This window comes from Capra hircus, chromosome 26 (assembly GCF_001704415.2).
Source record: "Capra hircus breed San Clemente chromosome 26, ASM170441v1, whole genome shotgun sequence".
In the NCBI taxonomy this organism is placed as follows: Eukaryota; Metazoa; Chordata; class Mammalia; order Artiodactyla; family Bovidae; genus Capra; species Capra hircus.
Window position 1 is genome coordinate 16,426,545 of NC_030833.1, and position 17,872 is coordinate 16,444,416.

General features: G+C 41.0%; 1 protein-coding gene across 1 annotated transcript in view; it reads right to left on the bottom strand.

Annotated features, from left to right (window-relative positions):
- ATRNL1 (attractin like 1) overlaps positions 1 to 14,969 on the bottom strand; it is an 808,908-nt gene extending 793,939 nt beyond the window's left edge. Inside the window, exon 1 of the mRNA XM_018041487.1 lies at positions 14,584 to 14,969. Within this exon, the coding sequence (XP_017896976.1) occupies positions 14,584 to 14,888 (305 nt within the window). The 5' untranslated portion in view covers positions 14,889 to 14,969. The remainder of the gene's footprint in view (positions 1 to 14,583) is intronic.

Sequence of the window (17,872 nt, forward strand, 5' to 3'; positions counted from 1 at the left end):
GCATAGTCAATAGAGCAGAAACAGATGTTTTTCTGGAACTCTCTTGCTTTTTCCATGATCCAGTGGATGTTGGCAATTTGATCTCTGATTCCTCTGCCTTTTCTAAAACCAGCTTGAACATCTAGAAGTTCATGGTTCACATATTGCTGAAGCCTAGCTTGGAGAATTTTGAGCATTACTTTACTAGCATGTGAGATGAGTGCAATTGTGCAGTAGTTTGAGCATCCTTTGGCATTGCCTTTCTTTATAAAAAGTGTAATACATTGCAAACCCCAGGAATGCAAGGTTGATTAAACATTTGAAAATTAGTCAATTTAATTCACCAATATTAACACTCAAAAGAAGAAAAATCAAATGACTATCTCATTAGATGTAGAAAAAATCATGCGACAAAATTCAATACCCATTAGTTAGTTCAGTCGCTCAGTGGTGTCTGACTCTTTGCGACCTCATGAATTGCAGCACACCAGGCCTCCCTGTCCATCACCAACTCCCGAAGTTCACTCAGACTCACGTCCATCGAGTCGGTGATGCCATCCAGCCATCTCATCCTCTGTCGTCCCCTTCTCCTCCTGCCCCCAATCCCTCCCAGCCATAACTGTAAATGGAAAAACTCTCAGTTCCTCTCCTCCTGTGTAGAAAAAAATCCAGCTCTGCCCCACCGTGTATTGTTCCCCCTAAGTCTCCTTTTCTACTCACACCACCTCCACTTTGGTCACCAAATGTAGGGCGCTTTCTCCCCCATTACCAAGGAATTCGGCTGAAGCTCCAATACTTTCGCCACCTGATGCAAACAGCTGACTCGTTGGAAAAGACCCTGACACTGGGAATAACTGAAGGCAGAAGGAGAAGAAGGCGACAGAGGGTGAGATGATGGGATGGCATCACCGAAGCAATGGACATGAACTTGGGCAAACTCCAGGAGATGGTGAGGGCAGGGAAGCCTGGGGTGCTGCAGTCCATGGGGTTGCAAAGAGTCAGACATGACTTCGCGACTGAACAAAGACAATAACCAGGGAACTCACAGACACCAGAAGGGTGTCCAAGAATTCAACTCAATTCTGGAGTTCAACAGGAGACAGCATCAGGTTCCACAGCTTAAGGGTTCAGTCCTATAAAGCTCCTCCCTCAACTCTGACACCAACTGCAATCCCATTTAACACCCAGGCTTCTGACCAACTAGCCATAGGCCGGGGGATCCAAACACCCGCTCCTTCTATTGGATCAGCTTGCTACAGAGGCTCACAGAACTCAAACATTTTATTTACTAGATCACTGGTTTATTATAAAAGTATATGATTCAGGAACAGCCAGATGGAAGAGCTACATAGGATAACATATGGGTAATGGGGTTCAGAATTTCCCTGCCCTGCCCAAGCACATCATTCTCCCAGCACCTCCAAGTGTTCATCAATCAAGAAGCTCTCCAAACCCCAAACTTTGGGGATTTATGGAGGTTGACCATGGAAAAGAAATGCAAAAAAGCAAAATGGCTGTCTGGGGAGGCCTTACAAATAGCTGTGAAAAGAAGAGAGGCGAAAAGCAAAGGAGAAAAGGAAAATATAAGCATCTGAATGGAGAGTTCCAAAGAATAGCAAGGAGAGATACGAAAGCCTTCTTCAGTGATCAATGCAAAGAAATAGAGGAAAACAACAGAATGGGAAAGACTAGAGATCTTTTCAAGAAAATTAGAGATACCAAGGGAACATTTCATGCAAAGATGGGCTCAATAAAGGACAGAAATGGTATGGACCTAACAGAAGCAGAAGATATTAAGAAGAGGTGGCAAGAATACACAGAAGAACTGTACAAAAAAGATCTTCATGACCCAGATAATCATGATGATGTGATCACTAATCTAGAGCCAGACATCTTGGAATGTGAAGTCAAGTGGGCCTTAGAAAGCATCACGACGAACAAAGCTAGTGGAGGTGATGGAATTCCAGTTGAGCTGTTTCAAATCCTGAAAGATGCTGCTGTGAAAGTGCTGCACTCAATATGCCAGCAAATTTGGAAAACTCAGCAGTGGCCACAGGACTGGAAAAGGTCAGTTATCATTCCAATTCCAAAGAAAGGCAATGCAAAAGAATGCTCAAACTACCACACAATTGCACTCATCTCACGTGCTAGTAAAGTAATGCTCAAAATTCTCCAAGCCAGGCTCCAGCAATATGTGAACCTTGAACTCCCTGATGTTCAAGCTGGTTTTAGAAAAGGCAGAGGAACCCGAGATCAAATTGCCAACATCCGCTGATCATGGAAAAAGCAAGAGAGTTCCAGAAAAACATCTATTTCTGCTCTATTGACTATGCCAAAGCCTTTGACTGTGTGGATCACAATAAACTGTGGAAAATTCTGAGAGAGATGGGAATACCAGACCACCTGACCTGCCTCTTGAGAAATCTGTATGCAGAGCAGGAAGCAACAGTTAGAACTGGACATGGAACAACAGACTGGTTCCAAATAGGAAAAGGAGTACGTCAAGGCTGTCTATTGTCACCCTGCTTATTTAACTTCTATGCAGAGTACATCATGAGAAACGCTGGACTGGAAGAAGCACAAGCTGGAATTAAGATTGCCGGGAGAAATATCAATAACCTCAGATATGCAGATGACACCACCCTTATGGCAGAAAGTGAAGAGGAACGAAAAAGCCTCTTGATGAAAGTGAAAGAGGAGAGTGAAAAAGTTGGCTTAAAGCTCAACATTCAGAAAATGAAGATCATGGCATCTGGTCCCATCACTTCATGGGAAATAGATGGGGAAACAGTGGAAACAGTGTCAGACTTAATTTTTTTGCGCTCCTAAATCACTGCAGATGGTGACTGCAGCCATGAAATTAAAAGACACGTACTCCTTGGAAGAAAAGTTATGACCAAACTAGACAGTATATTCAAAAGCAGAGACTACTTTGCCGACTAAGGTCTGTCTAGTCAAGGCTATGGTTTTTCCAGTGGTCATGTATGGATGTGAGAATTGGACTGTGAAGAAGGCTGAGCGCTGAAGAATTGATGCTTTTGAACTGTGGTGTTGGAGAAGACTCTTGAGAGTCCCTTGGACTGCAAGGAGATCCAACCAGTCCATTCTGAAGGAGATCAGCCCTGGGATTTCTTTGGAAGGATTGATACTAAAGCTGAAGCTCCAGTACTTTGGCCACCTCATGCAAAGAGTTGACTCACTGGAAAAGCCTCTGATGCTGGGGGGTATTGGGGGCAGGAGGAGAAGGGGACAACAGAGGATGAGATGGCTGGACGGCATCACGGACTCGATGGACTTGAGTCTGAGTGAACTCCGGGAGATGGTGATGGACAGGGAGGCCTGGCGTGCTGCAATTCATGGGGTCGCAAAGAGTCGGACACGACTGAGTGATTGAACTGAACTGAACTGACCATGTAGACATCATAGATCATTATCTCTGTTTTCAGCCATTCTCCCTTCTCAAGAGAATGGGGGACAGAGCTGAAGAGTCCAAGCTTCAAACCATGAGTTGGTCTTTCTGGTAAATAGCCCTTATCCAGGAGCCAACCAAGAGCCCACCGTGTCACCTCATTGAACAAAACACAGTGTGATCACCAGGGAAATTACAAGGGTTTCAGGAGCTCTCTGTTAGGAACAAAGGTAAAAACAACAACATTAGAACACGAGATGCTTCTAGTACTCTTATCACTTAGGAAATTATAAGGGTTTTAAGAACTCTATGCCAGGAACCGGGGGCAGATCAATATACATTTTGTTATCACATAATGATCAACTCTCAAAATGAGGAACAGCAGAGAACTTCTTCAACCTAATAAAGGGCACTTATTAAAAAAAAAAAAAAAAAAAAAAGCCTGCAGCTAACATGATACTTCATGTTTAAAGATGTTTAAAGACTGAATGTTTTTCACCTAAGATTGGAAACAACGCAAGGATATCCACTCTTCTCTTATTCAACATCAGGTTGAAGATCCTAGCTAATGCACCAGAACAAGAAAAACAGGGGATATAAGGGAAAAGGAAGAAGTAAAACAGGTATGACTGTAGCTACTGAAACTGAGTTTAGCAACACTGCAGAAAACTAGGTCAACATACAAAAATCAATTATTATTTATACATAATGAAAAAGAACAACTGGAAACTGAAATTAAAAGAAACACTATCAATTATAATAGCATCAAAGAATACAAACTACTTGGGTACAAATCTAACAAAATATGTTCACGATCTGTATCTGAAAAGAAATCAATGAAAACCTAAAGAAAATGAAGAAATATATCTGTTGAAAGACTGGAAAACTCACTATTATCTAGATGTCAATACTACCCAAAATGATCTCTTGAATCAACACAATCTCAATCAAAATTCCAGCTCTTTTTTAAGAAACTGACAAAATGACTCTCAAATTATTTGGAAAAAAAATGAACTAGAATAAACAAATTAATTTTCAAAAATAAAAACAGCTGAAGAAATCTCACTATCTAATTTCAAGACTTACTATAAAGATTCAATAGTCAAAAAAGGCATCCACAGAAGGACAGCCACATGGATCAATGGAACAGAATAGAATCAAGAAACAGATATAGAGATGACCAACTAATTTTCAATGGAGCAAAACATCAATGAAAACAGGATAGCCTCTTCAACAAATGCTCACTCCATAATGAAAAGGGGATCAATCTACCAATAGGATATAATACAAAATTTCATGCACCTAATAACAGAGGCTCAAAATACATGAAATGAAAATAGATATGACTACAGAGAAATAGATAATTACAAAGTTATAATTGAAGATTTCAATATGCCTTCTCAATAACTGACAGAAATAGAAAATCAGAGAAGTTTTAGAAATCTTGAACAAAACTATCAACCAACTTGACCTAATTGAAATTTACAGAACACTCCCCCATCAATAGCACAATACACACTCTTTTCACATGCACAAGGAATATTTACCAAAGTGAACAATACTCTAGACAATAAGTTTAAGTGCTATTCATACAGCCTTATACATATTAAATAAATTGAACTTCTAGCTATAACTATTAAATGAACTGAGTTTATATTAAATAAATTAAATTCAAACTTAAAGAATTAACTCCAAGTCTTGAGGGTTTCACTGGTGAATCCTACCAAACATGTAATGAAGAAATAATGTCAGTTCTACCACAAACTTTCCTGGCATATTGAACAGGAAGGTCCCAGCTCATTCTATGAGGCCAGCATTACCCTGACTCTGAAACCAGACAAAGTTACTACAAGAAAAGAACAAAACAATATCCTTCCTAACATATATACAAAAATTCTTTTAAAATTTTAATAAATCAAATCCAAAGAATACATAAAAAGAAAAATATATCATTTCTGATGAGGTTCATACCCAGGAATGGAAGGCTGGTTTAATATTCAAAAATTAAGCAATATAATTCATATTAAGCTTAAAGTGAAAAATTATCATCTCAACAGATGCAGATTCCAATCTCAACTCAATTCCAATAAAAACTCTCAGAAAACTAAGAATAGAAGGGAACTTCCTCAATGTGATAAAAGGGATTTACAAGAAACTTACACATACTATCATATTTAACGGTTAAAGATTGAATATTTTCCCCTTAAATCAGGAACAAGACACAGTCAACTACTCCGTATCACCGTATATATCACTATAATGGAGGTTCTAGCCAGAGAAATAAGGCAAGGAAAAGAAATGAAAGGCATCCAGATTGCAGAGAAAGGGCTTAAAGTATCTTTATTTTGCAGACAACATAATCAAGTTTGTAGAAAATCATAAGGAATCTACAAAAACTACTACTACTACAAACAAATACTTTTAGCAAGATTTAAGGATACAAAATCAAAATACAAAAATGGAGGGAGGGTATAAAATGAATTGGGAGATTAGGGTTGACACATATACACTTTGAGGAGAAGGAAATGGCAACCCACTCCAGTACTCCTGCCTGGAAAATCCCACGGACGGAGAAGCCTGGTGGGCTACAGTCCATGGGGTTGCGAAGATCGGATACGACTGAGCGAGTTCTCTTTCATTTTTCACTTTCATGCATTGGAGAAGGAAATGGCAACCAACTCCAGTGTTCTTGCCTGGAGAATCCTAGGGACAGGGGAGCCTGGTAGGCTGCCATCTCTGGGGTCGCAGAGTCGGACACGACTGAAGCAACTTAGCAGCAGCAGCAGCATATACACTTTGATACCGTGTATAAAATAGACAACTAATGAGAACCTACTATATAACACAGGGAACTCTACTCAATGCTCTGTGGTTATCTAAATGGGAGGAAATCAGAAAAAGAGGGGATATATATACACATATAGCTGATTCATTTTACTGTACAGCAGAAAACTAAATGCAGAAGTAAATCAAAATGGACTCAACTTAAATGCAAAGCATAAACCTACAAAAATTCTAACAAAAAAAAAAGAATTAAAGAAAATCTTTCATTTAGGCAAAGGTTTCTTAGATACTAACACACACACACAAAAACAAAATCCATAAAAAGGAAAAACTTGAGAAGCTGTAATTCATTAAATTTAAAAACTTCCATCCATTTGAAAACTGTTAAGAGAATGAAAAGATAAGCCCCAACATGCAAGAAAAATATTGCAAATGACGTATCTTATAAGGAAATAGTATGCATAATATGTAAAGAACTTATAAAAATCAATATTAAGNTTAGCAACACTGCAGAAAAACTAGGTCAACATACAAAAATCAAATTATTATTATACATAATGAAAAAGAACAACTGGAAACTGAAATTAAAAGAAACACTATTCAATTATAATAGCATCAAAGAATACAAACTACTTGGGTACAAATCTAACAAAATATGTTCACGATCTGTATCTGAAAATAAATCAATGAAAACCTAAAGAAAATGAAGAAATATATCTGTTTGAAAGACTGGAAAACTCACTATTATCTAGATGTCAATACTACCCAAAATGATCTCTTGAATCAACACAATCTCAATCAAAATTCCAGCTCTTTTTTTAAGAAACTGACAAAATGACTCTCAAATTATTTGAAAAAAAATGAACTAGAATAAACAAATTAATTTTCAAAAATAAAAAACAGCTGAAGAAATCTCACTATCTAATTTCAAGACTTACTATAAAGATTCAATAGTCAAAAAAGGCATCCACAGAAGGACAGCCACATGGATCAATGGAACAGAATAGAATCAAGAAACAGATATAGAGATGACCAACTAATTTTCAATGGAGCAAAACATCAATGAAAACAGGATAGCCTCTTCAACAAATGCTCACTCCATAATGAAAAGGGGATCAATCTACCAATAGGATATAATACAAAATTTCATGCACCTAATAACAGAGGCTCAAAATACATGAAATGAAAATAGATATGACTACAGAGAAATAGATAATTACAAAGTTATAATTGAAGATTTCAATATGCCTTCTCAATAACTGACAGAAATAGAAAATCAGAGAAGTTTTAGAAATCTTTGAACAAAACTATCAACCAACTTGACCTAATTGAAATTTACAGAACACTCCCCCCATCAATAGCACAATACACACTCTTTTCACATGCCACAAGGAATATTTACCAAAGTGAACAATACTCTAGACAATAAGTTTAAGTGCTATTCATACAGCCTTATACATATTAAATAAATTGAACTTCTAGCTATAACTATTAAATGAACTGAGTTTATATTAAATAAATTAAATTCAAACTTAAGAATTAACTCCAAGTCTTGAGGGTTTCACTGGTGAATCCTACCAAACATGTAATGGAAGAAATAATGTCAGTTCTACACAAACTTTCCTTGGCATATTGAACAGGAAGGTCCCAGCTCATTCTATGAGGGCCAGCATTACCCTGACTCTGAAACCAGACAAAGTTACTACAAGAAAAGAACAAAACAATATCCTTCCTAAACATATATACAAAATTCTTTTAAAATTTTAATAAATCAAATCCAAAGAATACATAAAAAGAAAAATATATCATTTCTGATGAGGTTCATCCCAGGAATGGAAGGCTGGTTTAATATTCAAAAATTAAGCAATATAATTCATATTAAGCTTTAAAGTGAAAAAATTATCATCTCAACAGATGCAGATTCCAATCTCAACTCAATTCCAATAAAAACTCTCAGAAAACTAAGAATAGAAGGGAACTTCCTCAATGTGATAAAAGGGATTTACAAGAAACTTACACATACTATCATATTTAACGGTTAAAGATTGAATATTTTCCCCTTAAATCAGGAACAAGACACAGTCAACTACTCCGTATCACCTGTATATATCACTATAATGGAGGTTCTAGCCAGAGAAATAAGGCAAGGAAAAGAAATGAAAGGCATCCAGATTGCAGAGAAAGGGCTTAAAGTATCTTTATTTGCAGACAACATAATCAAGTTTTGTAGAAAATCATAAGGAATCTAACAAAAAACTACTACTACTACAAACAAAATACTTTTAGCAAGATTTTTAAGGATACAAAATCAAAATACAAAAATGGAGGGAGGGTATAAAATGAATTGGGAGATTTAGGGTTGGACACATATACACTTTGAGGAGAAGGAAATGGCAACCCACTCCAGTACTCCTGCCTGGGAAAATCCCACGGACGGAGAAGCCTGGTGGGGCTACAGTCCATGGGGTTGCGAAGAGTCGGATACGACTGAGCGAGTTCTCTTTCATTTTTCACTTTCATGCATTGGAGAAGGAAATGGCAACCAACTCCAGTGTTCTTGCCTGGAGAATCCTAGGGACAGGGGAGCCTGGTAGGCTGCCATCTCTGGGGTCGCAGAGTCGGACACGACTGAAGCAACTTAGCAGCAGCAGCAGCATATACACTTTGATACCGTGTATAAAATAGACAACTAATGAGAACCTACTATATAACACAGGGAACTCTACTCAATGCTCTGTGGTTATCTAAATGGGAGGAAATCAGAAAAAGAGGGGATATATATACACATATAGCTGATTCATTTTACTGTACAGCAGAAACTAAATGCAGAAGTAAATCAAAATGGACTCAACTTAAATGCAAAGCATAAACCTACAAAAATTCTAACAAAAAAAAAGAATTAAAGAAAATCTTTCATTTAGGCCAAAGGTTTCTTAGATACTAACACACACACACAAAAACAAAATCCATAAAAGGAAAAACTTGAGAAGCTGTAATTCATTAAATTTAAAACTTCCATCCATTGAAAACTGTTAAGAGAATGAAAAGATAAGCCCCAACATGCAAGAAAATATTTGCAAATGACGTATCTTATAAGGAAATAGTATGCATAATATGTAAAGAACTTATAAAAATCAATATTAAGAAAAAAACAATTTTTAAAATGTGCAAAAGATCTGAACAGACACCTCACCAAATGAAACTACAGATGGCAAGTAAACACATGACAAGATATTCAACATCATTAGTCATTGAAAGTTAAAGCAAAGTCGCTCAATCGTGTCTGACTCTTTGCAACTCTATGGACTATATAGTTCATGGAATTCTCCAGGCCAGAATACTGGAGTGGGTAGTCTTTCCCTTCTCTAAGGGATCTTCCCAACCCAGGTATCAAACCCAGGTCTTCCGCATTGCAGGCACATTCTGAGCCCGGAAGAACTGATGCCTTCAAACCGTGGTGCTGGAAAGACTCTTTATAAAGAGTCCCTTGGACAGCAAGGAGATGAAATCAAGTCAATCCGAAAGGAAATCAACCCTGAATATTCACTGGAAGGACTGATGCTGAAGCTCCAACACTTTGGCCACCTGACTCGAAGAGCCCGACTCACTGGAAAAGACCCTGATGCTGAGAAAGATTGGAGGTAGGAGGAGAAAGGGACGGCAGAGGATGAGATGGTTGGATGATGTCACCAACTCAATGCACATGAATTTGAGCAGACTCCAGGAGATGGTGATGGACAGGGAAGCCTGGCATGCTGCCGTCCATGGAGTTGCAAAGAGCTGGACGCAACTGAACAACAACAAGGAACTTTTGAGAGTGACTAATATTTTTAGGATCTTGACTGTGATCATAGTGTAAGAGGGGCACACGTACATCAAAACTTTTTAAATTGTAGTTTACTGCGTGTCAATTATACCTTGATAAAGCTCTTAAAAATAATTTTTTAGAAAAAAAATTTCAACTCTAATTATTCACTTTCAAAGTGCTACAAAGGAAAAACAGTGCTATAAGAGTATATAATGAGGAGTCATGTAGTCTGAAGAATTAGAAAAGCTTCCTTCAGACACTAGGATATGCTAAAATTTGAAGGACGCTTAGTAATCAGTCAAGCAAAGACCACACAGGAAAGAGGGCTCAGAGAGATGTAACAGGATGTGTGAAATGCCCTGAGTCCAAAAGCAATGTGGCACTTTGAAGGCACTTTAAAAGGCAGGCAAGCTGGAAGAATGAGTCAGTCATCTGCTAAAGGAACCAAATTATGCAGACACATGGTCTTGAAAACCATGCTACTCCAAGTAACTTATCAGTTGGGGATCTCAGAAACACTCAATTTAAATTACTATAAAATTCCATTGTGTGATTTTCATAGTTTAATAACATGAAAAGAACCCATGCATATAAATTACATATTAGAATCTTAGTTTGAAATAAAGACGGGGACAGGGAGCATTCAATTTAAACATCATAGTTATTGATAGCCTCTCTATTATTATTAAAAAGGATTCCAAATGATGTATGTGTATATACACACATATATTGGGGAGTTTTAGCAGTTACTTAGGAAAAATATTTACACATTTAACCCTACTGCTTCCTATTTACAACAGTAACCTCACTCCTGGTAGTATATCTTCATTTTGCTATTAAAATAGAAATAGATTACTTCTATCATAAACATGTGAAATTCGTCATCCATATTTGACTGATCAAAGAGGTTCAAAAAAATCTGCATACATTAAACATACAGCAAGATTTAATAGATTAGGAATATTCAATAAATATACTTTAATAATAAATTTAAATTTATAAAATATTTAGAATATAATGAGGTATTTTCCAGTCTCAGAACATTAATCTCAGCTATTTTCTTTACCTAAGAGAAATTAGAAGTCTTAGGTTCCTAAGTCATATAAGCAAATAAATGTCCAAGTATGAACTCAAATTATAAATTTATATAAACATAAATCTCAACTACGCTACAAAAATAATTCTAAAGACCTAGCTTATAACAGAGTATTATTCATTCAAATAGACTTTGTAGCAAAATGCTTTCTAGCCCAATGTAATTCAAATTTGCATATATTTCATATATCATAGATCTTGCCTGGAAAATCCCATGGACCGAGGAGCCTGGGGGGCTGCAGTCCATGGGGTCGGAAAGAGTTGGACACGACTGAGCGACTTCACTTTCAGTTTTCACTTTCACCCATTGGAGAAGGAAATGGCAACCCACTCCAGTGTTCTTGCCTGGAGAATCCCAGGGACGGTGGAGCCTGGTGGGCTGCCGTCTATGGGGTCGCGCAGAGTCAGACACGACTAAAGCGACTTAGCAGCAGCAGCATATATCATATCCTTGATTACTGTATTTCAAATTGGCACTGTCCTTTCTGATTCTCAGTCCTAAGTCTTTCAGTCTAGCTTTGGCTAAAGATCGGTGTTCATTCTGTTTTACCTAGCTGAGGAATGGCTTATAATCTGAGAGTTTTATTCTTTTCAAACGGAAACAGAAGGCTGAAATCAATCCTAAGAGAACTGAAGCACCACTTTTGATAACATATTTGCTGCTGCATTTCTCCCCCCAACCATCAATCTTCCCTTCTAAAGTAGCATTTGAAGAATACTCATTCCCTAGTGAAATCCCTACACTAGAAAAAAAGAGCTAAGTTACCATGGAACCAGCCAATTAATTTTGACACCAGCTTACCAAGATTGATCATTTTTGATGTCTGTGTGTAAGGCTGCTATCCTTCAGTTTAGTAAAAGATTTTCAAGATAATTAATGAAGTCAGAATTTCCAGTTAAAAGTCTTTCCCACTGTGTTATTACTTCAAATATTGGATAAAACAAGCCAACATTCTGAAAGAAACCTTTCTTAGCTTAGCAGGTACTTTACCCAGCAGAAATCTTTTCTTCTAAATTGATTCGTCCCTTTAACATTAAATACTTCTTTACCCTAAGAGTATATATAACAAAACACAAAGAGTTGTACCAGTTATATTTACTCTAATTAATAGCTGGTACTCCACAGAGAATGAAAAAGTACTTACTAATAGAGTACAATGAATCATAGGAAATAGCTTCCAAGGAAATGAATATTCAATGATTAGTCAAGGGTTTATTGTTATTTAACTACATCTATATTTTTAAAAAACTATTCCTCATTTACTCGCTAATGTATTGTTTATGAACAACAACCATCTCTCTATATTATTTAAGCTGGTTTTAACTTGATCTGTGACCTTTCCTACCAACTGGGACAACATCTGCTAGTGAGGTTACAGGCTGCTGATCTAGCTGATTAACAATTCCACTTCTATACAATGTAGACAGAGGCTTCTCAGGACTGCAGCAATTTTTGTCCTCTTTAGACAAACAGAGCAATTCCAACCAAAGGCCAATGTCCCAAATTACATATGAATCAGGCAATCTTTGTAAAAACGGATATAAAAAATGTATGTGGCTTTTTAATTACTGACTACCAGTTTCTATGTTCAAAATCCTCTCTTGCCAGGTAAAGAGGCTGGGCTGGCTGTTTCCATCAAAGCAAAAGTTTAAGAACATTTAAGTAAAACAGACTACTAACAAGCCCAGTTCAAAACAGTATCTTTGTGGGTCTTGAAACATTTTTTAAAACTTTTAATTAGTAACTCTACTAAATTTTTTAAAGTATTTTAAAAAACAAGAGTGTTACACTAATTTGTGAAATTACGAAGCTAGGAAACATTTCAACTTACTTCTACAAAAGAATTTCATAAAACTTCATTCTGAGATTTCACTTCCAAAATCTTGCTATAACTTAAACAGTAAGATCTACTTAAATTTAAAAGTCCTCTTTTAAAAAATACATTTTTACAAGAAGGTTTCAGGGACTTGTCTTAACCGGCAAGTTAAAAAAAAAAAAAAAAAGGAAAATACACTGTTTAAAACTCCCAGGAAATTTTCTTTTGATACATAGGTAAAGTGAACCATCGGCTTCCCTGGTGGCTCAGTGGTAAAGGATCCATCTGCGAATGCAGAAGGCACAGGTTTGATCCCGGGGTGGGGAGGATCCCCTGGAGAAGGAAATGGCAACCCACTCTAGTACTCCTGCCTGGGAAATCTCATGGGAAAAGGAGCCTGGTGGAATATACAGTTCATGGGTTTGCAAAGAGTCTGGTCACAACTTGGCAACTAGACAACAACAAAGGGGAACCATATTCTCATCTTTGCCTTAGAACCCAAGAGACACTCCACTTAGCTTTGGCTATCACTGTGACAATAAGTAATCCACAGAATGCAATTTCTGAGCCACTAACCCAACTAGCAAACTTGATCTGAACTATCTGGATGACACAGAAGTTGACTTACTTAAGGACTGTTCTGTACAAGTTGTCAGATGGATACCCTATTGGTCTCAGGTATTTTATTTGCAGCTGCCCCACACTCATCCATTTCTTTTCATATCAGGCAGCGACGCAATACACATGAGCCAATAGGGGGACAAGTATTTTTACTGCTGTAAAGCAAGCTCCTTGAGGGCCTTAAGCTTCCGGAAAACCTAAGTGATGCTTCCACACAATAGCTGATAGTTAAATAACCAGCTAGGAATATCTATTATCGCCACCATATTATGAAGTCCAGGTATTTCATCCCTTTATCTAACTCAAAATCACTCCGTATTTCTCAATACAATATTCTTTTCGCACAATTCAGCACAGTAATACTGGCTAAAAGTAAACGTTCTGGAGTTAGGCTGGCTGATTTGGATCACAATTCTGCCATCAGTACTGTGTAATCTTTGGCAAATTACTTAAATTCATTACCACGATTTCTCTCTGTAAAACCTAGGAATCCTAGTAACTCAGGAACTCTTTGAGGAACAAATGAGATAACCCATGTAAGGCACTCAGAATAGTGTCTGGCACATAGTAAGGTCATCATAAATTCGACTTGTGATCACTGTTACTAAATACACTAACAAGTTAGCAGCGGTTACCTCTAGAGAAGGGAGTAGGCTGGGGAAGAGGGAGACACCGGCAGACCAGAACTTTTAACCTTTACACTTCTGCACTGTTTGAATGCTTCACAATGCGGAAGTATTTCATGACTTACGTGCATCATTTTTTATCAAAAAATAGTGTCCGCTAACAAAATGGTGTTTGGCACCGTAACTGAGTGAGAAATTTTTGACGATCAGGGAAAAAGACGGGCAGCGGACAGGTGGACCACCAGGAGTGGCTTCGCGTCCACGGCGGTCGGTGCCGGGCGCTGGGCGCAGGGTCGGCATCTCCGAGGCGCGGGGCCCGGAGGAAGGCAGCGCTGGGGGCCGCTCCCAGCCCCGGGACCCCGGACCAAGAAGGGACGGGGGTGGGGGGCAGGCCGCGACGCTGCGGGGCAAGGCTGAGGTTCGGGGTCCGGCGAAGGCACTTACTTGAACCTGCCCTGGCAGTGCTGGCACTGGTCGCCCACCCAGCCCGGGTCGCAGAGGCAGGTCGAATTGACACAGCGGCCCGAGAAGCAGGAGCCGGTCCTTTCGCAGGGTTTGGACTGGGACACCTGCGCGTAGAGCGCCAGGTAGATAAGGCCGTAGCACAGCAGCCAGCTGTTCCCGTCCAGCAGCCAGGAGGAGGCGCCCCCGCCGCCGGCGCCGCCGCCGCCGCCTGCCGGCCGAGCCCTCCACGGCCCCGGGGCCGCCGGCTGCGGGGGGCCAGTGCGGGCCCGGCCCCCCGGCTCCATATTCCCGAACGCCCCGGGCCGGCGGGGCTGCGCTCGCGGGCGCCGACAGGGATGCTCCAGAGGGGAAACCCGGCCGGAGAGGAAAACCCCGCGCCGCCGCCGCCGCCGCCGCTCCTCCTCCTTCTCACCGGCGCCTGCCCCAGTCCCGCTCCCCGGTCCGGACGGGCAGATCCCAGCCGCGCTCGCCTCCGCTCGGCTCCCTGCAGTCGCGCTCGGGCATCGCCTCTCCGTCCGCTGACCTTGTCCGCTGCAGGCCGAGCCCACCGCCGCGGCGCCCCGGACCGGGCCGGAGGCGGGGACCTGCAGGAGGGGGAGGGGACCGCGCGCGCGGCCCCGCCTCGCCCGCCGCCCGGGCCAACAGCCTGGGCGCCCCGCCGCGCGCGCCCGGGAGGGCGGGGGGCCACGGGAGCCCCCCCGAGGTGGGCGCGCCCACCGCGGGAGGGGGTACTTGGGAAGCGGGGCTTCAGCCTCGTCCCGCCCGGCCGGCCTTCGGCGGCCCTCCAGCAGCCATCTGCTCTCCGGTGCCGCTTTAGCCAGACGCCAGGGCTGCCTCTAGGGCCCGCAGGGTGCGGGGCCACCTCCCGCTCGCGCGCGGGCCTCCGCTCCTCCCCGCCGGGCCCTGCGCGTGGTCTCGCCCCGCCCCTACAGAGACCCGGGACTGCCCCCCGCGCGCGCTCGCGCGCCCACCCCGCCCGGCCCGCCGCGGGAGCGGAGACCGGCCCCCCCAGGTGTGGCTCCCAGCGCCCGCGGTGCCTTTCCCCTCGTGGCCCCGGGCACCCCGGCCCCCGCGCCTCCGGATCTCCCCCCGCACCACCCCCGCGACACCCCGCCGCAAACGAAAGATCAGAGCGGGACCGGCTTCGCAGCTTCAGCAGAAAAGAAACCCTTCCCGGCCACTGTCTACAGCGGTAAAAGTGCAGCGTTTTCCCCCCAGCGCTCCCCCCGCGCCTTCCTCCGTCCCATCCTCCAGCCTATTTCTTCTTTTTTTCTTAAAAGAGAAAAACTCCAACAACACACAAAGAGCTGAGCATGTGCAGCAGGCAAAAGTCTTAAAGGCACCGCAGTCCGACCACGTTGAGGGGTCCGCAAGAACTGAGAGGGGCGGGGGCGAGGGACGGCGAGGGTCGCGGAGCAGGATCCGCCGAGGGACCTCTCGGGGCGGTAGGGGGGTGGTCATTTCTTCCACGGAAATAATGACTCCCCGGCCCCCAACAAAGAGCGGAGAGGTTCTGACCCCCCCACCCCGGCGCGCCGCACCCCTCCTACACTGCCTCAGAACCCCAGGTATCTCCTTTTCTGCTTGTCAGTGTTTCCTTCTCCATCTGGGACAATATTCTGCCATGAAAAATATTGCAACATCGGGGCTTTTTTTTTTTTTTTTTTTTCCCCCAGAAGGGCAGAAATGATGCCCAGAAAAGAGCCTTCTTTTTTTTTTTTTTAAACTTCCTCTGTGGCAGGCTTTCCTCCTTTAGATGACTTTCCAAGATTTGATGGCATATTGTGAAATTTTTGCTTTGTACCTTCGTACCTTCTCTGAACAGGCTATTTGAACCCTTGAGAAAGATGAAATGCAGCCATGGACACTCGAGTTACAGCAGTGTTACTAGATCCCCACCAAAGAGCAGGCAGTATGGAAAAGAATTTGAAATCTATCAAAGGCATTTCTGACAGCAAAAGCAGAAAAAGTTTTTATTGTAACCACACAGTCATAATATTATTGTTAAGATTGAACTCGTGTTTATTTGGGGCATAATGTACCCACGTCATCTGTTTTAATCTCTGTTACCCCCACTTTGTAGATGAAATCCTCCATTAACCCCATTTTGCAGATGAGAATAGAAAGACTCAAAAAAGTCCAAAGATTTGTCAATGACATATTAGAAGTAAGCAATGAACCGCACTTTAAACACAAGTCTTCTGACTTCTGTGCTTTTTCAACTATTTACCAGGCTGTTTCTATTAGCAGATGCTTCGTTCTAGTTTGATGAATAAAATGTAAGTGTTGGCTTGGTTTGCAAATACCTCAGCAATGACTTAAGGAGGGGAAAAAAGGTCAAGAAAGAGGTGACTCCTTCGGAAGTAAAAAAAAAAAAAAAAAGGAAAATGAAAACCATGATTTTCGTTTATATAACAAACAAATCACAATTCCCCCAAAGTAGCAGAACCAGAAATGTCCTCCTCAAACCTAAAAATTAGGATAGCTCCCTCAACTCACAACTTTTCCATATTCAGTTTGTCCCTAAGAAATGACTTGAAATAAGGAGAGGAGAACATTTTGGAAAAAAATTTAAAAGGAGGATATTGTTCTAGATCACACATTTTAATTTCCATGAAGGCAAAATCAGAAGTCTCTAGTATTAGCCATGCATGAACAATCCCTTGTGGCTTTCTCCAATCCTCTTATGCCAGCCAAAGTTTAAAGTCAACCACATCCTTCTCATGTCTAATGTAGAGGTGCTTTCAGACACGTGGAAAGTGGCCAAGCTCTTAAAACCATCACTGAGTGCAAAGGTAGCTCAAAGGGTACACAGGAGCCACTTTAACAAGAGAGATCACTGCTCAGCCACTTACTGACTGTAGGCTATATTTGAGCAAAGGGTTTGTCCATTAAAAATACACATCTTTTAATCTTCTAACCACTATAATCAGCTCAGTACACTGAAGAACATGCAGCCCTACAGGCCTCCTCTCAACATTGCCTTTAGAATCAAGCTGAATATATTAAATTTATATAAAATTGTTCTCAGAAGGATCTCACAGGATTTTCACTTGCCCTATATCCTATTTTTCTTTCAAACTCTTTCAGTCAGCATTTACTGAGTAACTATTATGAATTTAAGCAAGAGAAAACAAAGATGAATAAAACATGATTTCTACCCCTGGATACGCTTATCTTTTATTAGGCTCACTAGACTGGGAGTTGCTTTACAGTTGAATGTTACATATTTTACAAATGTAGACACAGAAAACTTAAATGATTTACA